Source organism: Vanacampus margaritifer, chromosome 8 (genome assembly GCF_051991255.1).
Source record: "Vanacampus margaritifer isolate UIUO_Vmar chromosome 8, RoL_Vmar_1.0, whole genome shotgun sequence".
NCBI lineage: Eukaryota > Metazoa > Chordata > Actinopteri > Syngnathiformes > Syngnathidae > Vanacampus > Vanacampus margaritifer.
In genome coordinates, this window is record NC_135439.1 from 25,504,538 (window position 1) to 25,532,128 (window position 27,591).

The 27,591-nt window shown below is 40.4% G+C and overlaps 1 protein-coding gene and 1 pseudogene across 2 annotated transcripts; one reads left to right on the forward strand and one right to left on the reverse strand.

The window, feature by feature from the left end:
- Positions 1-11,876: 11,876 nt before the first annotated feature.
- Positions 11,877-14,885, reverse strand: LOC144056630 (uncharacterized). Its single transcript, XM_077573590.1, has 5 exons — positions 14,848-14,885; positions 13,415-13,719; positions 13,288-13,338; positions 13,131-13,202; positions 11,877-13,061 (listed from the first exon to the last, which is right to left on the reverse strand). Exons 1-5 carry the CDS (start codon positions 14,883-14,885, stop codon positions 12,778-12,780), a joined length of 750 nt encoding a protein of 249 aa, XP_077429716.1. The 3' UTR covers positions 11,877-12,777.
- A 741-nt stretch (positions 14,886-15,626) lies between these two features.
- On the forward strand, positions 15,627-19,813 carry LOC144055975 (uncharacterized; annotated as a pseudogene). The gene is made up of 2 exons (XR_013294965.1): positions 15,627-16,613; positions 16,749-19,813. The product of XR_013294965.1 is annotated as an uncharacterized LOC144055975 (transcript).
- The last annotated feature ends 7,778 nt before the right edge of the window (positions 19,814-27,591 follow it).

Here is a 27,591-nt window from a genome sequence, read left to right on the forward strand (position 1 = left end):
TCATTATCACATTGTTATTCATTTAACTACACATGGTTATATCACATCTATATACCTATAACTAAATTCAAAAACAGTAAAAATATAAATTGAAAAAGTTAAATGTCAACACTTTGCACCGACAACATGAGCGGATACTGTTCGGCTGCTAGATCCATGACCTGTAAATTATAAAAACATAAAAAGTTGCAAACATATATTGCTGCAGTGTGAGGTACAATAATTTTATTTACCTTTCTTTCCACCACCAAAGCAAGGAGTCGTCGTCTTTTGGCTTCTGATTGGACAATCTGTAATTTATTTAAGTATGTACAATTACCAAACTTTTATATATTTTTTTATTGTTGCTATACACTTACATTTCCCCATCTCTCATGCTCCCTCTCACACACGCATACATGCATGCACACTGCTTACATTTACACCATTCATTCCTCAATTCGTTCCAATTTGAAATGAAATGGAACATGAATTGAATACTAGTGGTTTTAGCAGAGTAGAGCAGACCAAATGTTTTACCTAGAATGGAGACACGCAAGTCTGCCTATCATATAGCATATAGCTGCACATTTATGGCGCATATTTTCATCCATATCTACAAGACGCATGAACCGTACATAAATTATTAGTATTACTGGCAACTTTACAGTATAGTGGGGAATGTAGCTGTGCATAAAACTGACTGATGAGGGCATGAGAAGTGCCAAAGTTTTGAATGGGAACTTGCAAGCTAGTTAGCACTTGCTTCCTCGTTCCGGCGGCAACTGGCGACGACTCTTGGCTGCTTTCCGTTATGTCCGAAGGTACGTATTCGTTCGACAGATCCGGATCCAAATCGGTCTCCAATTCATCGTCTTCACTGTCGTCATTACTAGACATTTCCGGCGAAGCGCTGGCGTGTGCCCAGCGTCAGCCATGCGAGGCACAGGGAGACGATTTACCAAGCGATGGTCCGGCACGCGGAGCATGTTCATCTTCATTAGATGAAGTCGAAACTCGGCGTGAGCTATGCGGGTCACGTGAAGTTTGCGCAGGCGGAACATCGTTTGAGGGCTGCTTCTTTCCATTACGCGGCCGAAGCATCATCTTCTCTTCCACACAAACTCCATTTCCTTGTTATTGTTTTGTTTCAATTATACTTTTTTACCCAAAAAACACTCAAGTGTTAGTTATTTTCTTTTCTCCATCGTTGCTAACTTGCTAGTTGCTACTATTCCAATAATCCACATCCGCCATTACTCCACTATCACGCCCCCTCTGCTTCTTCTGCAGCATGAACCTGGTGGACTCTTGCACCACTGCCACCTGCTGGCCTTTTTTTTTTTTTTTTTACTATTTAACATTGCAGTCAAGCCTGCTCCTTCAGTGAGAAGTTGCATCAGACTCTCCTGTACCCTTTCCAATGACAAAACGTGTTTGACGTGTTTACACGTTATGGGGAGGCGGGGACTATGCATTAATTGACATTTTTACACGTCATGGTTATTGAATGAGTTAAAAGCGTATTCAAGGATCTTTTGTGGCTGCGTCTTCCGGGTCGATTATTTTAACAATTGGATCTCGATCTGCCTTAACGACGTCGTGCATGCTCATTCATAGCTGCACATGCACACTTGGTGTGTTTGTAGCATGGAGCCGCTGAGCTTCGGATTCAGCCATTCATTGTTGTAGCTCCACCGATCTCACCGCATACTTTGAAAATGGTGAATGAAAATGGAGAGCTGCAAGAGGACAATACAACTACTACTTTCATTTATTGTACAGTATCATCACTACCAATATGGTTTGTGGCAGTAATAATTGCATGACATGACTGCAATGTTGCGTGCACAGAGATTTTGGGGGGCAAGTGCTTCGGGGGGAAATATACCTTACTGACAATTCTGAGAAAATGTGATGAGATGTCGTTTGTATGATAGTCACAGGAAAAAGCATTACAATCTGCCGTATGTTTTCACCATATAAAGGAAGCATTTGTAATAATGCCCCACAGCTAGTTTTTATAACAGCCTATTAGAGCAACATGACTACAAGACTTGCAGCATAGAAGTAACTTAGTTAGGATTTGTACTAAATAATAGCTAATAATTTAGCTAATAATAGCTTCATGCCTGCTGATTTAGTACAAACTACTTAAACAAAAAATATTTTTAATACAATTAACGTTAAGGAGCAAATCAATATTAAAATGGGATCTTTAAAAGGTGCTAAACTCTAATTAACATGACGCTCTCCCTTGACTGCTTGCTGTAGCTCCCCCACCCCCCACCCCCTTTTCAGCCTCTCCTTTCTAGGCATTATGTTACAATTACTAAATAAATAGACCAATTGTAACCAAACAGATCAATGGCATGAGAATGAATAACTGTTGTTATTACAAAAAGGCAAAAGTGTATTTTTCATAGGCAATTGACAATTTCATTTCTGATATTTCCACAATGCAACTCAATGCAAATGCTTCGATCACCAATGACGTATTGGATTGTTTTTGCCTGTGACTACTAGCATAATACAAACCACACACAAACAACAGTTTATCACATTTTGAAGTCAAAATAATCCCCACAAATCAAATTACAATGATCCAAAGTCCAATGCTTTTCAAAGCACTGATCACAGAGAGCTTTCCTTTCACCGTCATTAGTCTTACTATGTGGTGGTTATCACGTTATCTATTATTGAATTAGCATATAGCATTTTAATCTAGGTGGCTAATATCGGCTAATTTATGCTCAGTTGTTTGTGCTGTATGAGACATGCTACTTCACAACAAAATGTTTATGGTTAGGGAATACAGGGCAAAAAAACAACAATACAATTTCACTGGATTGATAACATTGGTTACCTGGCTGGGGTGGAGCAGCAGGGGAAGGAGATGTGTGTGTGTGTGTGTGTGTGTGTGTGGGTGTGTGTGTGTGTGTGTGTGTGTGTGTGTGCGTGCGTGTGTGTGTGTGTGTGTGTGTGTGTGTGTGTGTGTCCCACATCGCGACCATGGGTAATTAGCGTTCACGTGACAAAGGAAGCGAGCAAGCGAGCTAGGTCGGGTGCGCGGGCGCAGGGGACGCATATTGTTTTGTTTTGTTTCACACGCGATTAATCATGCAGCTTTTCTAAAAGATTGTCTCAACATTTACCTGTCCTCAGTAAAGTGTTTATTTAAGGGGAAAGGGTGTGAGCACCACTGGCTGTCTACCTGTGCAAGCCAGTGTTGCTGGAGTTGATTGTCCCTTGGGAAGACCGGATGAAGGAGGTGAATGCCGAAATAGAGGGTGGAGGACCTGGTAAAATCCTATTGAGGTGGGATAGAGATGATTTGTTGGCCAGTCACTCATCAAAGCCCTCAAGAGCCTTGGAGTGAAGGGACTGCACATTAGGAAGTCCATCAGGAACATCATGGATGCTGCTGAAAAGGCGTCAAGATGGCTCTGGATCAAACAGGATAATCCATGGATCACACAAGCTACTCAGACACAAGTCAGGGCCTGATCAACCCTGGCTGGGTCACCTTGGCGAGGTTGTATGGTGCTGTGGGACCCAAAACAGCCAAGGAACCCAGGATACATCACTGAGGATTAGTTGCACTACAAGAGTATGTTAAGAGCAAGAAATATTATATTACTATTACTACTACTACTGCTACTACTATTATTACTACTACTAATAATAATAATTATCTTAACTTATCGGCTTGATGTTGTGTGCTTCTAATGGTGGCCACATGGAACACTTGTAAAACATTAAATAAAAACTGGGAGGTATGTACAGCACATGTGTCCAAGCTAGAGTGTTTCATATTTTAAATATTGTGTAATGATTTTGGTGCATTATTTTTTTAATTGCCCTGTAAATTTGAATGAAGGACTAATAGCAGCATTTAGTAATATAAGTGGATCAGATAATTTGTTGTTAGAACAAAATGTCTGCATTAAGATTAAGATTCACTGATTGTCACACCCACCAAAGTGGGGCGAAATTAAATTAATGAATTAATATGGGATTTGAAAAATATATTAGAATCGATCCATAATGCATAAATATTTAAATTATTCCACTTTCCCTATTATTGTGCCATCATGAAAATTAATATTCCAGTTTTGTGACAAAAACAAAGAATCCGGTCGTGTACAAAACAACATGACGTGATTTCTTCTTATTTAAAAGAAGCATATTGTTAGAAAACCATTTTTGAACTTGATTAAAATCAAATTGTAATGACTATTGAATTTGTAGAATATCTGAACTGGAGCAATATATTACTTTGACAGAACAAACTCTTGGGAGGTTATTGATAAATATAGAGAATAAAAGAGGACATAAAGTTGAGCCATTGCTAATAATTTTAAAGTCTGAATGACAACCCTTGGAGGAAACACATTGACTTCTCTGATGAAGAAAAGAGTTTTAAAAAAAAAATGACTCGGTGGATAGACCAATAGCATATAACATATCTAATAGGATATTAATGAGAAACCAAATCAAATGCTTTAGCTAGATCAATTTTTTGCTAATTTTTTTTAGAGGCGTTGTCACCCTTTTTCCGAACCCTGGCTCACTGCCAGAGATCGCAGGAAAGGTCACGGGACTTCATTCCCAGTGTGACTCTATCCTTGTGGATTGATGAAAAGGGGCATGTGACTCAAATCACCATTGAGTGATTTCCCCCTTTCAAACAGCAGATTGATTCTTGGTCAGCTTTGCCCATGGAAAAGGCACTCCAATGAATCTCCTCTCAGGACCTCCTCCGCATGCAGCTTCTCCCCTTGGACTGCTTGTCAGGTAGACACTGGAAACGGCGTGTTTTGGATCCGTCAGATGGCTCCAACTGGTGTGGGCGTAGATCATCAGATGGTTGCCCTTGGTGGCAGCGTTGAACTAGAACCAGCCGGCCTTGTAGATGAGAGATGATACCAAGTAGCTCCTTTTTGATACAAGCGCACCGCACAGGATGTACGCTCCTTGACCTTAAATGGACCTAACCAACGAGGACAAGACCATTTACGTTTAGTTACTTTCAACCACACATATTCACAATCATTTATTTTTGAAGGAACTTCTGGTTGGTTATCTGTTAGCTTAGAGAATGTAGACACTATCTCCTTAATTACTGGGGGCCTCTCAACGTGTGACTCCCCCAGCGGAACATTGGGGGCAGGAAACGGCCTGTTTTTATGACCCTCAAAAGGAGTCCAGCCTTTTTATATCTTATGAAGTTTTTGTTTTTTCAAATGGGTTCATCTAATCCAATATTACTAAGAAGCCCTTATGATAGTAGATAATGATTAATCAAATATTTTACCATAATATTTATTGTTGTAGATTTAGCATAAATGTGCTTTTGATCATACATCAAATTTCTGTATTTTTTACGCTGGTTTTTATTATAGCAGTGTAAATCATTTAAAAACAACATCATCTTAACCCAAAACTGCTCATGTTCGGCCGGGCCATAAACAGTCTGAGAAGAGATTTATATATATATACTTATACCTTTAATAAACACTGCAGTCCTGCAGTTCATTTTTACAACTTGTCTCATAAAATAATGTCCACCAGGTGTCCCAATGTTCCTTCCACACCTAAATTCCATGAGCTCTAGAAATTATATTTTTCAATTGTTTCTGAAATTGAATATACTTACCTTATTTTCACCATGAGTTGTCTTTGCCAGCACTTACTTTTCCTCTCATGGTCAAAATCCGATCACCTCAATTCTCCACCTGTGAATTCATTCACTCACATACTGTAGAAGTATCACATTCAGACTAACTTATAGTCCTACATTTATTTAATTCTTACAAATTGCTGCTTCAAAGAGGAAAACAAAACAAAACAAAACAGACACCATGTGTCCTGTTGATAAGAAAAAACAAATTGGGGCAATTTGGCCAACACCAAGACTACAGGAGCAGATCCTGCTTAGCTTGCAACAACAATTCATAAAAACAAAACCTTGAGGCGCAAATTTGAATCCTGTCCAGGCAACCCAGAGTGAGGAAAAAACAAACTAACTAAAGTAAGATAAAAGATCAGAATATCTACTTCAATTAAACCAAAAAGTAATCTTAAAATGCTAATTATCCTCCCCTTTTCTACAGAGTAGCGGGGCTTGTAAAACACAGTAGGCAACTTTGCAGATCATGACCCAATTAAAAAATCACAGTGCTGCGACCTTAATCAAAAATTAAAAATTTAACCAGCAAATTCGCCGTAAGTGTTCCACATCTGAGTCCAATCTAGAAGCTAAAATTTAAAAGGAAAATGGGCAAAAAATTAGAAGACCAAATTCAACAAGCATCAAACAACGGAAAATATAGTATTAACGATTAGAATAAATTTTATACTACCCTAATTCACATAAGCCGTTCTCAATTTCCAAAACTGCGTTGCTATAGATCACATCTCCTTTTCCGACACAGTACAGAGTGCAAACTGCACTCAAACAGACCAAAATATGACTCAAGGGGCCATTCTCAGATGACTCGATCTTTGAGTCCACAACTGGAGTTCATATTCCTTCCTGTCCTTGTAGATAGCAGTTTATGCAGGGCAAAGTTCAAAGCAGGCCTTAGCTGTCACTGGAGACCCCTGACAGTTTCATCAGGACGGCTGTGATGAGAGTTTGAGATGCCTGCTCAAAGAGTTGATGGACATTTTGCTCAGATAAATCATAAGAGTCATTGAACAGTCACAGGGCGAGCGGATTTACAGTATACCATCCTTTTCGCAGTCCGTGTGATCACTTCCCCCCCGAAAGTGACCATTGTTCAGTTCGCCGTTCACTCTGTGCACCAAGCAGAGCAGTAGCATTCCCAACAGCCAGGTTATTCCAGCACGTTGGAGACACCCAAGAACAACACCTGTCGTCAAAGATTGAACCTGCCGAAACACTTATACACTCGGAACAGACAGAGGGAGATGAGATCATAGCAAGAGATCCTATCTGCTTGTTGTAATTAAAAATAATAATAATTTTCTCAAAAAATATGTATTTTTTAGTTTTATTTAAATGTGTTCTACACTATAGCAAGTAGTATTACTATATTTACGCATATGTCTACCATAGACTTCTTCTTCATTATATGTTACCTCAAATTATGCTTAAAATGTGACAACTCCCAGTCGGCGCCCTCATGGGAAGTTCTCAAGTGTCAGGACTGACACACAAAATGGCCGACTTCAAATTCTGGAAAGGGACTCAGAGTCAGAACAAAGGTTAAATCATTTTCACACCTACGAATGAGTCATGAGAGATGCAGGGGGAAAAAAATCAAAAATAAAAAGTCTATTTCAATTAAAATTTGGTTTTATTACTCATTCAATTATATAAAAACCACAGACCTGATTTTTAAAAAATAATATGGAGAGTGGCCTGTAGTTAACACCTAGACCTCTATATCATTCCGCATTCTTCTCTTACCTAAAAAAGAGAAAAACTCCCATTACAGGACACATTGCCCTCTGACTCTTATTTCACACACAAATCCCCCCTTGTCCCATTTAAGACACAGGGAAGGAGCAGAAAAGGGGGGGGGAAATCACATTCAAAACCTTTTTTTTTTTTTACATTACTATACGAAAAACAAACGCCATTATCACACCAGTTTTTTCTACTCAAAAACAACACCAAACATACAGTTAAAAGTATTAAAGAAAAACAAATGAAATATCTACCCACACATTTCTTATTCACAATTACAGATTCAGTTAACTCCCAAACCACCCGGATAGCCCCCACTTTCCTTATCTAGGTCTCATTCAATTACTCAACAATTCTCTCAACTTGTCAAACTTTTGCGGCACATACGCACACACATACCAACTAGAAAAATCCCCATTACAATCACACAATTGACCCTAGTCATTTTATAACAAAAAACATTCCCTCCAAATCACACAAGTCACACATGCTCCAGATTAGTACGCCATCTAGAATGAATAGACTGTGGAATCTCCGCATGCCAAACCAATTCCAATCCGAAAACTTTTGCCTTATTTAATCTATCTTCCGGGTCATGTCTCATTTCTAACAATTTTAAACTGGCGGAGATTTTAGCCTAGCATTCGCCATGCGGTCATCGAACACGTTGTCGTTAGCCGAGCCCTGGCTAGCGGACTCGCTCAACACAGCTTTACAACAAAAACATTCACAAAGCTGCCCAAAGCAAGCATTCTAGCGTTAACCAACATTTGGTCCACGACCTTACATTGTCGTCTCACTTTTCTTCCATTTGAAGAAAATATAGATGTTTTTTTTTCATGGAGTTAATCAGTGTCTGGCGCTGTTTTACACAAGCAAGTTCTACAGACTTCATTAATGCAATCAGACATGTCTCAGATTTTAACGGTGGGAACCAACCTTTATCACAATTAGTGCGTATCCATTCATTTAAAAGATTTTTCATCTTACGCCGTCGCCGTAGTGGGAGCGCTTCAGCCATGACGAGCGTTGCGGCCGTGACTTGTTCGCTTAGCGAGAGGCTCTCAGTATGGACCGGAAGTTTATGCAAATCAAACCACTCTGAGTCTCGGTCAAAAATGTCGTCCATTATATGTAGTAATTTGGTCGTTATAATATTTATAAAGTCAGTGACGTCTCACTTATGATACTACAATACAACAGATCAAAACTATTCTCATTAATCCCCCCAAAAAATTATTATTATATATATATATATTTTAGAAAAAGAAAAAACGAAACAGAAATTAAATATCTTTTTGCGCGACTTAATAAATACTTATCCAGGATCTTCGCGGGCGGCTTTTTCACAGCTCTCACTCACACGAGCGGCTTTAATTCAACACAACAGACACACAGCGAGGAATTATGTCCCACGGTCTAATAATTATCCACAGCACACACACCGTGTGAATGATACCACACGGGCGGCTAATCCACTCCGCACACCCCATAGAATTATACGGGCGGCTTATTCATACAAAAATAAAAAAGACAGCCTATTCCACCGCGGAACAAATCTCATATGCCGTTTCCGAATGGCGGAGCGCTCCTACTTGACGTCACTTCCGTATACCACGGGCTTCCCATGCATGATTCTATGTTGTAGTAATTTTCAAAATCGAGGACTTTCGCGTCCCTCCGTAACAAATACGACTTTAAAACCCCCCTAACTTGTTCACAGATCTCAAATACAATTTAGCACAGACGTAATGCAGCTTTGAGTAATCCCAAACAAGCAGAATTTCTCTACGTGGATAATTTGTCCACTCACCTTGTTAATATTTGCGCAAGAAATTTAGAAATTCAGTTGTTCCAAGATCATCACAGCTGTTGCAAAAACGTCTCAATTTGTCGCCGTCGGGTTCCCCATTTGAAGGTATTAGTTGATCACTATATTAAGTGTAATCTTTGCGTGTTCAAAATAATTGGATAAGAGATCTGATGAAGAAGCCTTCTTTGCAAAGAGTTTATTTTAGAAGCTTCTAAAAGACACAAGAGAAAATGCTTACATTCGAAATTTGATGTTAAGCCTCGAGTGTGTCCATATGAAAACACACAGTCGCTTTATAGATGAAAAAAGCATACTCCTCCTCTGAGGCTGGACAAAGGGTTAGTAATTATAATAGACAGACAAGTGATTTACTGACATGCTTACTTCAACTCCCCATCCAAGCCGGAAATATATGATTAGACAGGTAATGCCATGAGACCTAGACTCCCTCAGCCCAACAGTGTTATCTACATGAGAACTTGAGAACTTTACTCCCATCACATTCCTATCTCACCAGCTGGCAGGGAGTGAAAAAGTTCCAATATACTTCACAACAACATCATCACAGTTATATTCATTACAATACACAGTTATATGGCAAGTTATGTTTATAAGTAAATTCATAAACAGTAAAAATATAAATTGAGAATGTTAAATGTCTTCAGCGTTCCCAGGACAGCCGAGAGAGTCTCTCCAGCGTGTCCTGGGTCGCGCCTGGGGCCTCCCGCCGGTAGGACATGCCCGGAACACCTCCCCAGGGAGGCGTCCAGGAGGCATCCGAACTAGATGCCCGAGCCACCTCAACTGGTTCCTCTCAACGTGGTCCATAAAAGTTATGTACAGAATCGGTGACAAAGGGCAACCTTGGCGGAGTCCAACCCTTACAGGAAACAAATTCGACTTACTGCCGGCAATGCGGACCAAACTCTGACATCGGTCGTACAGGGACCGAATAGCCCGTATCAGGGTGTACCCCCTGCTCGGTACCCCATACTCCCGAAGCACCCCCCACAGGACTCCCCGAGGGACACGGTCAAACGCCTTCTCCAAGTCCACAAAGCACATGTGGACTGGTTGGGCGAACTCCCCCGAACCCTCGAGGACCCTGCTGAGGGTGTAGAGCTGGTCCACTGTTCCATGGCTGGGACGAAAACCACACTGCTAAATACGCATATGGGCATTGGGCGTAAAGAGATTGTGCTGGACTGTCATCAGCGGGTCTTTATAATTCTATGATACCTCCCCACCATTAGAAGGCAGCAACGCGCTTAAGCTTCCGGTCATTCTGAAGGAAGAACAAAGTGCAAACTAGAAAAATTCCCGCGGAAATTTTGAATGGGACTGCTGACTCTTGCAAGGTGGAAAGCATGCGCTGAACCGTTTGCCAAATGTTGGTGTACTTTACCTCTCAATCTGTGTCAAACCACTTTTCTAGGGTGGATATTGATACGTGCTTCGCAAGCAACAGCAGTCCCATAATAAGTATTGTTTGTAGTTTTAGTAATTTTAATAGTAGTAAAATGGCCAAGATGGCCGCCGACCCAGGTGGGCGAGGGGGAGAGAGTCCTTGGCGTACCTAATCAATTGGCCAAGATGGCCGCCGAACCGGGTGGGCGAGGGGGAGAGAGTCCTTGAAGTACCTAAATAATTGGCCAAGATGGCCGCCGCCCTGGGCGAGCGGAGTGGCGAGAATCCTGGGCGTACCTAATCAATTGGCCAAGATGGCCTCTGCCCTGGATGGGCGGAGGGGAGCGTATCCTTGATGTACCTAATTAATTTGCCAAGATGGCCGCCCCCCTGGCTGGGCAGAGTGGCGATAATCCAGGGTGTACCTAATCAATTGCCAATCCATTACATTTAATAGAAAAAATAATAATAATAATGTGTTATTTTTGAAAATGTATTTTAAAAAATGGAAATGAGCTGAACAGTTTAAAATTCAAACAATTGAAATCGGTCAAGAAATGTGGAAGTTAGGCATAATCACCATAAAGTAAAAGTATCTTACTGTCCCTTTAAGAAACATGCACATTGACGCACACGCATTGGACTAACACGTTGGAGAGACGTCACGCACCAAGCCTCTCACGACTTAACGGTTCAAGATGCTTAAGGTGAAAATAAAGGTACTAAATGACACCTTAGCCAAATAAAAGTTAGTTTGTCTGAAAGAAGACACTCGTGACTACAAAATGTGAGATTTTGATGTCTAGTGAGCAAAGATTGTGGCCATGGTGATGAGTTGAAGTGACGTCACGCACATTGCATTGAGATTGAATGAGAGAAGCACCCCTTCAACAAAAGCCTCTCGCAACTTAACGGTTGAAGATACAGATTCAAGAAATGGCTCGTTAGAACGGCAAGGGTTTGGGGAACACGAGCATGTTCTCATTTTCTTAATCGGATACAAAATGACCAAATGAGAGCAGGTTGAAAACTTATGATTTATCAGAAATGGAGAGAGGAAGGCGCCTGAAATTAACATGGCAGAGATAGGCGAGTTGGTCCGACTTGTCCGAGCTTAAAGGGAAAATAAAGGTACTAAATGACACCTTAGCCAAATAAAAGTTAGTTTGTCTGCAAGAAGACACTCGTGACTACAAAATGTGAGAATTTGACGTCTAGTGACAAAAGATTGTGGCCATGGTGACGAGTTGAAGTGAATTTTTTTCAAATACATTATTTGGTTCCCGGCACTGGATGGCTAATTAGCCAACAGAGTGTGTGAGAAAGCTAATTCAGCCACTGTCTTTGAACCCGCACAGGGGGGGAGCTTTCATTCCTTAAAAAAGATTTCGACACTGAGCTAAAGATGGGAAAAATTCCTACAAAATGAGCTAAAATTCGTATCGGTCGGATAACGTATGCGCGCGCAGCGTGTCTTGGAAAAAGGTGCTTGATGTGTGATCTTCTCTTCCCTTTTCCCATTCATTCCCAATGGGGAGTTAATTTGGGAGTTTTTTGGGAATAGCGTCGCCATGGTGATCTCACTGTGTTCACCCCTGTTTTTCCTCAGCGTTCCACAAACATTGGTACGTCCTGCCAGGAGACGTTCACACAAAGCAATCGAATTATAAAAATTGTCCATAAATAGTGTGTACCCATTTCCTGGCAGACGATCCAGTAAGTTGAACACTGTGTCAGGGAGAGAACAACTAATACCAACATAGGGTTGCATATTAAAACAATACCCGGTTTGGGAGTCCCACAAAATGTACGATTTGATACCATATTTGACCGGCTTTTGGGGGTTGTACACCTTGAACGAAAGACGTCCCTGGAAACTCATCATTCACTCATCAATGCAGATATTCCTGCCCGGTTGAAACAGTTCCTTGAATTTGCTTACAACGTGATTGAACACAGGACGAATTTTAAATAGTTTGTCGTCTGAACTGTGTGTCTCGTTGTCGTTGAAGTGCAGGAAACTCCAGATGAGCTGGAAGCGGTTTCGAGGCATCGCGCGACTGAAAAATGGTGTCGTCTCTATTTCATCCTGAGTCCAATACATTTCTATACTGGGCTTGTTTATATAACCAGTAAGAAATTACAGTGCAAAAAAAGTTTTGAGTTCGGACACAGACACTGGCTTCCAAGCATGACTCCTGCAGTGTGGCAGACTTTCAGCCCGTTTTTGCATAGACTGGCGTGCATATAAGTTTGTCTGATCAGCAATGTGCTGCAGAAGCTCGTCCGTGATGAAGAGTTGCAGGAAGTCAACTGGCCGGGTCGAATTCAGCTCTGCTGCGGCACCTCTCGGTCCTGGCTCCGCAGTAAAGGGGAATGAGTTTGGCTGCCAGCCTGCTTCATGCCAGCCAGAATTTTTGGGATCTGCAAATATACATTTCAATATCATATAATATTAATTTTAGATCAGTGTGATGCTATATATGTGTTTACCTTTTTTCTGGGATCCACTGGTCCTTGGACCTTTATTTTGCTCACTCTGAGGAGTGTCACTCTGAGCTGCAGCTGAAAGAAATATATACAATTACAATAATATCGAAAGACCGTTTTGTTTTGTTGTTGCGGTGTATTGAAAACACTTTTTTTATACCTCTCTTTGTCGTCTTTGCAGAGGGACGTCGCTGTGAGCACGATCCGCGATCTATGAATGCACATTCACGTTACACGAGGTGCTAACAGCGTGCCGGAAAAGTATCTCATAGCAAGTTTGTGCTTACCTTCGCAGTCTTCTGCGGATAAAAGACTGTCCGTATCACTTTCTCCGTGGTCAGATTGTACCCACTCCTCCGAAGAATATCCATCGGACTCAGGATACTCTTCGTCGTCGTCCGAATCAACGTCCTCGTGCGGAGAAGTGCTCGGTCGTGCACCACGTTTTCCGGCGCTAGCACCGCTAGCCTCTGAGGCCTTAAAACGTGGTCGAAGCTGCCGCCGCGTGTACGCTGCAACTTCGGCATCAACCTCGTTGTCACCATCATCATCATCGTCGTCGTCCGATTTAACGTCCTCGCATGCAGAAGTGCTCGGTCGTGCACCACGTTTTCCGGCGCTAGCACCGCTAGCCTCTGAGGCCTTAGGACGTGATCGAAGCTGCCGCCGCGTCAACACTGCAGCTTCGGCGTCAACCTTGTTGTCACCATCATCATCCCCGTCGTCACAAACGTGCACTTTAGCACTGGTTGATGCTTCTCCTTTTTGAAAAAACCGATCAAGCGTGAGCTGCTTCTTACCATCGGTCGCCATTTTTTGTTTCTCCTCAATTCTCATCTCCTCCTCGACGCTCTCGCCCCGCCTTGCCTTTTATACTACTGACGCCCACCCGATCTTGTCAAAAGAGAGTCATCGCTGCCCTCTAGGGGCCAAAAATAGTCATTAGGCTCACGAGACCTGCTTGAAACTTTCAGGATAGCTCCGCAAGCCTTCACAGCACCCGTTTCAAAAAAAAATATTAAAAAAAATGCGAGGACATCTTTTTTAATGTCTTTGGCGCTCCTCCGTAGGTTTTTGCAGAACGTCATTTAACGTCTTTGGCAGTAAAATAGTTAAATAATTAAATAAATGTGTAATTAATTAATGAAATGTTTCATTTATTAATTAAATATGGAATTAAATCAATCAATGTGTTATTAAATGTGTGTGATTATTTGTAAATATATATATATATAATTATTTCTCTATTTAAATAATTATTTCATGGTCACTGTGTTGCGGCGTTTCATGAATTTATTTTATCTGTCAAACTCACCCATCAAAGTTTGGTAGGCAGGTCCTAACACCTGATTGGTCAGCCTGCTCACCAAGTCAGGGCAAATCCATTTCAGAACAATATATTGAGGCAGAGTGAGTAGCTAGTAAACACAATTCGATAGGCTGGGTGGTGCTATTGACCTCAATAGGCTCAGCTTTACGCTCTCATTATGTGCTTTTTGAGACTTGTTGAAATGGAAGTCACTTTTTTCGCATTTCCTGCAGTCATGTGACCCCGCCCGGTAAAAGGAAGAAAAGGAAGTTGGAAGTACACTCGCTTTTGTATCGGAATTGCTTCCTGAGGGGACAGCAAGTCTTATTGAGCCACGGCTGCCGCGGCTCCATACACGCGTACTATTTATTCTCGTGACGTTCATGAGGAGCCGTTGACGTGACCGCCTACAAGAACTGCGAGATCTTGCGAGAGTCGAGGTGGGACATTACGAAAACTATGCCTCAGAAGCAAATCACTCTTCAATGGAAACACCTACAAGTCAAAACTGTGCTTTAACGAAATAGTAGAAATATCGCTTTTATTTTTATGGTGGTTTTGCACAATAACACGCCTCGATCACTCTATTTCAGCAAAAAAATCCATCACCTTAGCTGCCATGTTTCTAACCTCTTCCGGCCGAAGCAGTCGCTTAGACAAGATTTGAGTGAATCAGCCCCGCCCACTAAATTTGACGGGCGAGTTTGACGGATAAAATAAATTCATGAAACGCTGCAACACAAGAACATGAAATAAATAAATACAGAAATAATTATATATATATATATATATATATATATATATATATATATATATATATATATATATTTATATAAGTAGGTAATTTAATTAATACACATTTATTTAATTATTGGTTTATTTAATTCCATATTTAATTAATAAATGACACATTTAATTATTTCATGACACATTCATTTAATTATTGGTTTATTTAGTTCCACATGTAATTAATAAATGACACATTTTATTATTTCATGACACATTTATTTAATTATTTAATGATGAATTCATTTATTTAATTTGGGCACTTTTGGTCCTCCATACGAGGCCACGTTATTGAAATGTTTAGTCCTGCAATACTTGCTCATTTAATTCCGTGACCGTTTGCAAGATAACTTATCTGATAGCTTAGCTTGCAGTTAAATTTCCAGCAATCATGGTGTTGTTTTCTTTTTAAAATAATTTAAGAGAGAAGTGCTTCTGAGTTCTGACACAAACGTTAAGGTTAAAGGACAGAGGGGGTTTGGGAGTTACCTTTTTATTTATTCTATATTTGCTACATTTTTCTTTTAAATGTATGTAATGATTATGGCTTGTACATCAACTGTTTAAGATGCTACTATTTTAATTAAATTAATTTTTTTGAAATATTACACATAATGAATTGATATGCTATCATCTCTGATTTCAAACCATTCCTCTTTAGACAAATTAGTGATTAAGTTAATGCACATGTAAATCCCAGCCTTTCTAAATATTAATGTACGTATTATTGATTATTTCTACCTTCCATAACACTCTGACGTGAAGCAGGAGGACAAAGTACACAAGTTATTTGCTAAACCACCTATACAGCATACTGTATTATATCAAACGTGATTAATGTTGCTGTTGTTGTAAAGTATGATTTCCATTTTGTCTCCCAGCAGGTAATCAATGACACACACACACACACACACACAGGACACACAGGACACAAGGTACCGTATTTGTTAAGTATCACAATGTTCGCAATGGTCACACTGTGAATAAAAATATTAAATTCAATATCCCCCGACAGTGAATATTATCCGCAAAACACACCTCCACAAGGTAATATGTGCAATGTACCGTTTAAAAATCTAATATTTAAGCTTTTTCTACATCATCATGCATGCTTCGCCAATGCCCAGATGAGTACGAAGACCCTGACTGTTTTTACTCTGACTGCACCTATCAGCTTTTATTTTCCCTTTATAGTAGAGTGTGCGAGTCTGCACACTCCAAAGTTTCTCTAGGGAGGAGAGGAGTGGAGTGGTGGAGGGTGACTTCATGCGCGCCTCCGCGGAGTCCCGAACATAGCGTTCTGTTATTGGACCAAAGTACTTGTCACAAATTGTCCAGAGGCTTCCACATAAAGTAACACAAAGCAGAAGCGCATCTCAAATTTTAAACTGGTAGGATTGCTATTCATGCTTCAGCAGCTTTTTTTGCTATATATTGTGCAGACTGTATGCTAAAATAACCTATTAAATATACTTTTTCATGTGTATTCAGGAATTGACAGTGTCATCTTCTACTCTTTTGCCCAGATGACAAGATGGAGCCAGTGACCCAGCAGTTTGCTGATCATTGCAGACCCAGACAACAGAAGAATTGCAGCAGGAGGAGCAAAAACACAGTAGAGGATACAAGTGTCAGTGAAGAAGGGCACAGTGACTCAGACATGTCTGACATTGAGAGACTTTCTGTCTTGCCCTCAGGTGGAGTTCCTCCACACCTTGAGCTGCGACCCGAAGTCATCCAAACTAAAGAACGTCCCTCTCATGGTATCAGACCCAGAGAACAGAAACGTATGTGGTATGACTTCCCAGATGTTCTCCCACCACCATTTAGTTTCTGGAACATCAGTCAGCTGTCTATTTTCAACAACATAGAACACCGAGGAACCATGCGACACAGTTCACTTGCCCCCCTGGAAAGGTATTTGGAGAGGCTGATGGAATTTGAGTGGCAACAGTTTCAAACTATCCAGGAAGACGGTGGGATACCTACCTGTCAAAAAACACCTAATGCTTTGTCATCACGCCTCTGCTCTCCAAAATGTTTCCTTCCGTGTCAGCATGCCTTCCCACTTACCTTCGTATCTTCTCTAGCTAGCCAATCTGCCAAGATTCCTGACTGTACGTGTGTGTGTGTGCGGTGCCAAATTCACTACACTTCACGTTGTATTGCGTGTTACCACTCCTCTCACAGCAGTCACTCAAGACTTGGCCCATTGTTAGGGCATAGGGATCTTGTGTTTCTCCCCAAACGAAGTTCCAGTGAGAGTTGTGTGCATATAGAAAAGAGTTCAGCCTTCCGCCCGCCAAGGATCAGCAGTCCTGTGAGGACAAACTATAGTCACATGAGGAGGATACAAGCTTTGGCAACATTCGGAATCCTATCCAAGTTGGAAACCACAAACCTGCCAGGTGCTCTAGCTTCTCAAGGGAATGTAGGGACCATCAAGTAGCATTCAATGACAAGAGAACAGGACATATAAGGAGAAGTGTCTCAGAGCAGAGAAAAAGTACTGCAGAAACACAAGTTGAATTAGAGAGACCAATAAGGGACTCCAACTGTTGTACGCAAGGAGCAGGAAATAAAACCTGATGCAGTGAATGGACTTTAGGACAATTTACCTGGGTCCAAGTATTCCGCAGTAGACAGATTAAAACAAGTTCAATTTGTTTCATAATCGCAATTTGGGTTAAGAAGTTCCATCTAAATTATCTGACGTCTTCACCTGATTATAAATCTGTAGTGGTGCAATGGATCATCATTGATCCGTGGTCGGTTCGGATGAGGCCCCACGGTTTGGATCGCCCACGATCCGCGGATTGGTTGGTGGGGGCAAAAAACAAACAACGGTGTGCAGTCACACTGGACACCATTCAGACATATGTCAAGGAAGCTGAAACATACTCAATGTAACACGCTGCCCAAGGCTAACTTCAAAATAAAGTTTGCCAAATAATACATTGACAGCAATGCAAATGGCCTTAGTAGACTTTTACTTTGAAGTACTTGTAGAAGTAGAAGCAGTAGTTATTTTAGTAGTAGTAGTATTTGTAGCAAGTATTTGTAGTAGTAGTAGCAAGTACTTGTAGTAGTAGTAGCAAGCACTTGTAGTAGCAGTAGAAGCAGCAGTACTTTTAGTAGAAGCAGCAAAACTTGTAGTTGTAGTAGTAGTAGTAGTACTTGTAGCAGTAGTAGTAGTAGTACTTGTAGTAGTAGCAAGTACTTGTAGTAGTAGAAGAAGTAGTACTTGTAGTAGTAGCAAGTACTTGAAGTAGTAGAAGCAGTAGTACTTGTAGTAGTAGCAAGTACTTGTAGGAGTAGAAGCAGTAGTACTTGTAGTAGTAGTAGTAGTACTTGAAGTAGTAGTAGCAGTATTTGTAGTAGTAGTAGTACTTGAAGCAGTAGTAGTAGTATTTGTAGTAGTAGTAGTAGTAGTAGTAGTTGTAGAATTATTTTTTAAATTGTTTTTTTTTTGGAGAGCTCAGTATTGTTCATTTGACATGTCATCATCATTGCTCTCCTTTTTTTTGTATGTGGGTGTGTGTTTGTGCGTGTGTGTGTGTGTGTGCGTGCGTGTATTCATTAGTGCACCTAAAACCTATTAAAAAATCCCATACCGTTCACCTAAACCGAACACTTCAGAATCCAGCCAGAGTCGTGGGGCCGTCAGGAGACCCGAAGAAGGACCAAAGAAAAGAAAGGAAAGTGAAGTCCAGCATCGACCAGACATCACCCACCAGGCCACCAACCCACCAGTCCTTCACCAACCCCAGAGACATCTGAATTCCAACAAATCAGGGAGACCTCAAGGGCTCAAAGGAGAGATTGAGGAAAGGTAGGAAGGACAGACGAAGCAGAGTGAGATCCACAGACACAAGCCTCCACCGATTCAATGACCTGAGGAAGAAGCAGATTGTGTCTGAGTTTCGGTAGATGCTGGTGTGGTGCATCTGGCATGCATGAAAATCTCCACCAAAGAGGGGAGCCGTCGACCCCCGCCAGGACAGAGCAAGCGCAACACCTCAGGGCCCCCCAGGCCGCGGAAGCGCCAAAGGATGACCCCCGGGCCCCGCAGGGGCCACCGGCCGGAGAGCAAACCCAGGAGCAGGAGCGCCCCCACCCCAACGCGGCCCGCGCCCCTAACCCAACGCAGCAGGACGGGGCACTGCAGGCCTGCCAGGCACCCCACCGGTCCACAGCCCCCGCTCCCCCCACGACCCCCATGTGTTATGTGCCCTATATGTTTATAAAAGTGTATTGTGCAAAACTAGTGCAGTGAGTTAAGAGGAGCAACCAGCTGGGCCTCCCCAACCGGGCGGGGGAGGGAGGCGCACCCGCCCACCAAACCCCCATCCACCCCACAGGGACCCCGGCGGGCATATGGGACCAGCCCGGCGGGGCGATAGGGCTCGCTCCCCGGATACTGGGGCCCGCCCGAAGTGCCAGGAGGTCCACCGGAGCGGGGCGGGCACAACACCAAACCAACCAACCCTCCCGGCCCCCGGAGCGCCGAGACCCGGGCCACGGATGGAGCCCCCGGCCCAGGGGAGGGGAAGGAAGGCGGACAGGGGAGGGGAAGGGAGACGACAAGAAGGGCAGGAGGCAGCGGCAGGGCCGCAGAGAGAGGGGGAGAGGAGGAGGAAGGGTGACGAGGGAGAAGGGACAGGGAGGCGGAGGACGGGCGGAGAGAGGCAAGGGGGAGGAAGGGGGAGGGGAGAGGGAACCACGGGGCACCCTGGCGGCCCACAGGCCCCGAACCGCGTCGCCGGGCCCAGAGCGACGGACCACGCCGGGGCGGCGCCAAACCGAACACCAGGGAGAGCCCCGCAACGCAGCACCCCCCAAGAGACCCAGGGAACGGCCAAGGCTGATATTTTTTCCATTAAAATGTGATTTATGAGGAGGTTAGACCATTGGTCGATATTCAGAGTTTGTTTATTTTTCCAGTTAACAAGAATTGGTTTTTTTTGCGATAGTAAGGGCTACAAGTGTAGATTGAAATTGTTTGTGTGGTAAGTCAGTTGTTGTTAGGTCACCTAGCAAACACAAGTTTGGAGATAAAGGTATCCTACAGTCCAAGATAGCGGAAAGTTTAATTTAGTCCAAAAATACATAACCGGAGTGCATAACCATAAAGCATGAAAATAAGTGTCTGTAGTGTTTTGTAAACACTGGAGACAAATGTCGGAGTCGGAGAGTCCCATTTTCTTCATCATATATTGAGTAGTGGATATGGATATATGGATGTGGATATGGATAATTTTATATTGGATAAGTTGTAAATTTGTGTGTTTTGTCATTTTAAATGCATTTTCACAAACTTGAATCCAAAAGTCAGACTCCGGAGCTATAGACAAGTCTGTCTCCCATTTTGAGATGGGTAAAGACATTTTATCCGTATATGAAAGTAACTTATATTTTTTTGAATTTTTTTTTGTTGTTGTCGGAGAAAGCTTGGTACTGTAATATCTTTAGCTAAAACAGGCGGTTGGAGCGTACCCTGAAGAGTTGGAATTTGTTTCTTTATCATACTTTTAACTTGCAGATAATGTAAAAAATTTCCGTTTGTTATTTTGTATTTTTGGAGCAAGGATGTATATGATATAAATATATTATCTGAGAAGAGATGGTGGAGATGTGTAATTCCTTTCTGCTCCCACACACCTAAATAAAACGATTGGCTGTTAAGTCGAAAGTCGGGGTTATGCCATAGGGGAGAAAGCCCACAGAGCTCCACTTGGGCTTTTGTAATTTCTAATGCCTTCCACCAGGCAGTCAGGGTGGCGGAAATCATTGGGTTTTTAAAACAATTATGACGCTTAATCGATGTTGTAATAAAGGGTAAATCTAGAGGTTATTACAATCCTTCTGTTCTAGTTCCAGCCAACAGTTAGTATCTCTGTTGGATTGTGCCCATAGAATGATATATTGTAGCTGGTTAGCTATATAGTAGTACATAAAATTTGGTGCCTCTAGACCACCTTTGGATTTACTTTTTTGAAGAGTAGATAGACTAATCTTTGCTTTTTTTTTATTCCAGTAAAATTTTGTAACGGCTGAGTCCAACAACTGGAACCAATTAGCCGTAGGTTTAAATGGAATCATTGAGAAAAAATAGTTTATTTTAGGTAAAACTTTGATTTTAATGGTGGCTATTCGTCCTATTAGAGAAATAGGAAGATTATTCCAGCGTTCCAAGTCACTATGAATGTTATCCAGAAGTGGAGAAAAGTTTAAATGAATTAAATCAGTTAATTTAGGTGAGATTTTTATGCCTAAGTATTTTAAATGACCTATAGGAAATGAGTAGTGTGGGTCCTGGCTTGCAGGGTTCCATGAATTTTCTGTAATAGGTAGAAGTGTTGATTTTGTCCAGTTAATAGAATAATCTGATAACAGTGAGAATTTAGTTATTAAGTTAAATACTTCCCCTAACGAAATAGCAGGGTTTTCTAAATAAAGTAAAATATCATCGGCATATGGATTAATTTTATGTTCTGTTACCCCAGAGTGAATTCCTTGAATCCTTCTTTCCTGGCGTATGGCTAATGCAAGTGGCTCAATAAATATTGCAAATAATAAAGGGGACAGTGGGCATCCCTGTCTTGTGCCTCTCTGTAGAGTAAAACTCTGAGATATAATCCCATTAGTAGTAACTGTAGCTTTGGGAGAATCATATAATACTGACACCCAGTGGATAAATGATATCCCAAAGCCAAATTTATTTAAAACAGCAAAGAGGAAGGACCAGTTAACTTTGTCGAAAGCTTTTTCTGCATCCAATGATATAATAACTGCCTTCTTATCATGCCGCTGTGACATGCTAATAAGGTTAAAGAGCCTCCTAATATTATTAGTAGAGTGACGATCTTTAATAAAGCCTGTTTGGTCGCTATGAATGATTGTCGAGATTACTGTTTCTAGTCTAGATGTGAAAGCCTTAGTAATCATTTTAATATCAGTGTTAATTAGTGAAATCGGACGGTAACTTGATGGAAGGGTGGGGTCTTTTTCTGGCTTTAATAAAAGTTTAATTGCTGCTGTATTCATGTGTGGACGTATGTAACCCTTAGTTTTAATTTCTCTTACTACTCTTAAGAATAGTGGAGCAAGCATTAACCAGAAGTGCTTAAAAAATATAGCCGGATAACCATCCGGGCCAGGTGCTTTGCCATTAGGCATACTATCTAGAGCACTGTACAACTCGTTTATAGTAAGTGGCGCATCTAACATGTCTTTATATTCAGTAGTTAACTGAGGTATATTTAAGATACTGAGGAATGCCTCAATATGCTCAGGGTTAGGCTTGTTAGTTTCTAAGTATAGATTACGATAATAGTTATAAAAAATGTGATTAATTTCTTCTGGTGATTGTGTGTATTCACCAGTTGTCCCTTTAATAGCCGTTATAAGAGACTTTTCCCGATTGCGTTGAAGTTGGTTTGCAAGAAATTTACCTGATTTGTTATTATATTCAAAGTTGTTATATCTCAATTGTTGTATTATAAATTCTGTCTTTTTAGTTAGCATGTCGTCTAACTGTATTTTTGTATTTTGTAAGTCAGTCCATATTTGGTTATTTGGGTTTATTGCGTACTCATCCGTCAGTTGTTTAATTTTATCTTCCAAGTCTTTTTCTGATTTTTGATCCTGTTTCTTTTTATAAGATGAATATGATATAATTTTACCTCTAATTACTGCTTTCCCAGTTTCCCAGAGAAGAGATGGCGATAGGTCTGGAGAGTCATTTATTTCCAAAAAGTCTGCCCATTCTTTTCTTATAATTTTGTCAAACTCTGCGTCGTTTAGCAGTGAGCTGTTAAACCGCCATGTCGGTGGTGGTTTAAAGGTATAATCAACTTGTAGGGAAAGGGAGACTGGTGCATGGTCGCTAATAATAATAGGATGTATTTTTGTAACAGTTTTATCAGCAATAGAGTTATTTGTAAGAAAATAATGAATTCTTGAAAAAGACCGGTGCACAGCGGAAAATAAGGTAAATTCCTTCTTATTTGGGTTTTTAAGTCTCCAGCTGTCGACGAGGCCAAAGTCATCCATATATTCCCCTATTACTTTAGTAGATTGTAATCGCCTACATGTTGTGTTATTAGAACGGTCAATTAATGGATTTAAGACTGTGTTAAAGTCTCCTCCAATGATAATAGTAGAGTTCGCTGCTAAATCAAACAGCTGAGAGAAAAATTCATGGAAAAAGGCCGGATCATCATTATTAGGGGCATATAAATTACCAAGTGTATATATTTTATTAAATATAGTCACCTGAATAATAATGTATCGGCCCTCTGGGTCTGTTATTGTATTATTTAAAGTAAAGAGCAAATTCTTATGTATGAGTATACAGACTCCTCTTTGTCTACTGTTATAAGGGGCAGAGTACGCTTGGCTAAAATTCTTATCAATAAGTAATTTTTCTTCAGATTTTTGTAGGTGGGTTTCTTGTAGGAGGCAAATATCTGCTTTTAATTTTAAGAGATGGTCTAAAGTTTTTATTCTTTTTGCTTCTGAGCGAGCGCCACAAACATTCCAGGAAACCAGAACTAATTTATGCATACAAACAATATAGACTCAGTCCTGTGTACAGTATATATCTGCATAGGCCATTTGTCAATATTAGTATGTTATAGGATAGAATCAAAGTGGTTAGGTGGTTTATGTAATTTGTGTAAAATATGAGGTGACGAGTAAGTAAATATAACAGTGAGAAAACAGGTAGGGAGGTAAAAGTAAAGGAAGTTAACAGGGGATTAAACATAAAAATACACCAATAACTGGTAACCTAAGCGAGATTTTTTGTTTAAATATACTTTAGATATAGTTATGTATTTAATAATATATTTATAATATCGCCTAAACATAATGAGTATTCATATTTAAGGTTTTATAACCACATATACAGTATATGTATACATCTAATAATCAAACAAAGTTTAGTTCCACCAATGCCATTTAGAACAGCCAGGGAGTGGAGTTGGGGTTCCGGAATAGTTGGCCATCGATGTATAGTTTATCGACGAGCATCGCAGTCCGTTTACCCTCCTGCCTATTTTGTTTCATTATAGGAAACAGTACCTTTCGCCGCTCATTAATCTCTCTCAGGAATTGGTCGTTCATTCCAAATGAGGTCCCTTTAAGCTCCCGTCCTTTACTTTTAACAAATTCTTTCTGTTTAAAATGCTCAAACTTGGCGATAATAGGACGGGGTCTGTTGCCCCTAGGGGCTCCAAGCCGATGTACCCGTTGAAAAGAGATGTTATTTACCGACTCCTGAGGAATTTTTAACGACGTCGTCATAATTTTTTTTATCTCAACCTCTGGATTGTCAGAGGTATTCTTGGATATTCCTGAGAATATTAAATTCTCCCGCATGCTACGGGATTGAATATCCAGAACAGTTTCTTTTAGCGTTTTATTTTCCTTTTTAACGGTTTCTAACTCGGCTGAAACGGTCACGAGTGTAGAGTGTAACTCGGCATTGTCTCGTTGGAGCTCACTTACTTGTTGGCTGAAGAATTCCATACTTACTTTCAATTCTTTGACGTCCTCGCTGATTAGGGAGAGGACCTCTAATTTTTTATTTATGGACTCCAGCATACTGACCGAAACCTCCGTAGTGGCTAGGTTCTCCGTGTCCGTCGCTGAATCATTTTTCCTCTTTTTCGAAGGTTTTCTCGACAGTTTCTCGACGGAAGGATTCTCCATCGCGCAGCTGTAAAAATATGCGTCGATGAAGCGTTCGAGGTCCTCCACGTTGAGTGGTATTCCAAATCTGTCGGATGAAAAAGAGAGGGGGAAAAAAAAGAAAGGCAAGATATATGATGGTTAAATTTGGATTAGTTTAGTATAATAGAGCTAATTCTATCTTAGCAGCAGGGCGCCGCCATGTTGAGGTTTCCCGTTCTCGCTGTAGGTCTCGCGATAGTCACAGCATCTCGCGCATGCGTCCAAGCCTCTGCGTCTCTCCAACCTCTGCGTCTCCTCCCATTTAAACCTACGGCTAAATGGTTCCAGTTGTTGGACTCAGCCGTTACAAAATTTTACTGGAATAAAAAAAAGCAAAGATTAGTCTATCTACTCTTCAGAAAAGTAAATCCAAAGGTGGTCTAGAGGCACCAAATTTTATGTACTACTACATAGCTAACCAGCTACAATATATCGTTCTATGGGCACAACCCAACAGAGACACTAACTGTTGGTTGGAACTAGAACAGAAGGATTGTAATAACCTCAGACTTCGAGATTTACTCTTTATTACAACATCGATTAAGCGTCATAATTGTTTTAAAAACCCAATGATTTCCGCCACCGTGATTGCCTGGTGGAAGGCACTAGAATTGACAAAAGCCCAAGTGGAGCCCTGTGGACTTTCTCCCCTATGGCATAACCCCGACTTTCAACTTAACAACCAACCGTTTCATTTAGCTGTGTGGGAGCAGAAAGGAATTACACATCTCCACCATCTCTTCTCAGATAATATGTTTATATCATATACATCCTTGCTCCAAAAATACAATAAAAAAAACTGAAATTTTTTACATTATCTACAAGTTAAAAATATGATAAAGAAAAAAATTCCAACACTTCGGGGTACGCTCCAACCGCCTGTTTTAGCTAAAGATATTAACAAGCTTTCTCCCACAACAACAAAAAAACTTTCAAAAATATATAAGTTGCTTTCATATACTGATAAAATGTCTTTACCCATCTCGAAATGGGAGACAGACTTGTCTATAGCACCGGAACCTGACTTTTGGATTCAAGTTTGTGAAAACGCATTTAAAATGACAAAACACACAAATTTACAACTTATCCAATATAAAATTATTCACAGAACATACATTACTCAATATATGATGAAGAAAATGGGACTCTCAGACTCCAACATTTGTCTCCAATGCTTACAAAACACTACAGACACTTATGTTCATGCTTTATGGTTATGTACTCCGGTTATGTATTTCTGGACTAAAGTCTTAGAAAAACTTTCCGCTATTTTGGACTGTAGGATACCTTTATCTCTAAACTTGTGTTTGCTAGGTGACCTAACAACAACTGACTTACCACATAAACAATTCTGAACTCTGAATATCGACCAATGGTCTAACCTCCTCATAAATCACATTTTAATGGAAAAAATATCTGCCTCAAATAAAAACCAAATATCAAAATTTATAGAAACATGGTCTACGTATATAGAATTTTTTAACCTAATTCTGGTTACTTAATTCTGTCTGTTAGCGAGAGCCACTACATCGTGATAACTTACATTGATGTTTCTGCATTTGGCAATTTATTATTATATTATATAATTAGTATGGGATTTTTTTTAATGGGCTTTAGGTGAACTGATGAATACACACACGCACGCACGCACACACACACACGCACACGCACATACACATACTCACCCACATACAAAAAAAAATAATAAAAAAAAAAATATATAATATATATATATATATATGTGTGTATATGTATATATATGTATATATATTTAAAAATATATATATATTATTTTTTTTTAATTTATTTGTTTGTTTGTTTTTTAAAAAGGAGAGCAATGATGATGTCAAATCGAATGAACAATACTGAGCTCTCCTGAAAAAAAAAAAAAAGTCTCCAGCTGTCGACGAGGCCAAAATCATCCATATATTCCCCTATTACTTTAGTAGATTGTGATCGCCTTATACATGTTGTGTTATTAGAACGGTCTATTAATGGATTTAAGACTGTGTTAAAGTCTCCCCCAATAATAATAGTAGAGTTCGCTGCTAAATCAAACAGCTGAGAGAAAATTTCATGGAAAAGGCCGGATCATCATTATTAGGGGCATATAAATTACCAAATGTATATATTTTATCAAATATAGTCACCTGAATAATAACGTATCGGCCCTCTGGGTCTGTTATTGTATTATTTAGAGTAAAGAGTAAATTCTTATGTATGAGTATACAGACTCCTCTTTGTCTACTGTTATAAGGGGCAGAGTACACTTGGCTAAAATTCTTATCAATAAGTAATTTTTCTTCAGATTTTTGTAGGTGGGTTTCTTGCAGGAGGCAAATATCTGCTTTTAATTTTAAGAGATGGTCTAAAGTTTTTATTCTTTTTGCCTGTGAGCGAGCGCCACAAACATTCCAGGAAACCAGAACTAATTTATGCATACAAACAATATTGTATAGTTGTAGAATTCTTGGCCACATACTCATGCACATACAAAAAAAGAGAAGAAAAAAAAGCGAAGAGGGAAAGTGTGCTAAATAAAACCTAAGACTGCAGTGCGAACCCTTGTCTACCTGTGGATTATTTTGTCCGGCTGTTGTGATGGATGCTGTTTTAAAAATGCTAATTATT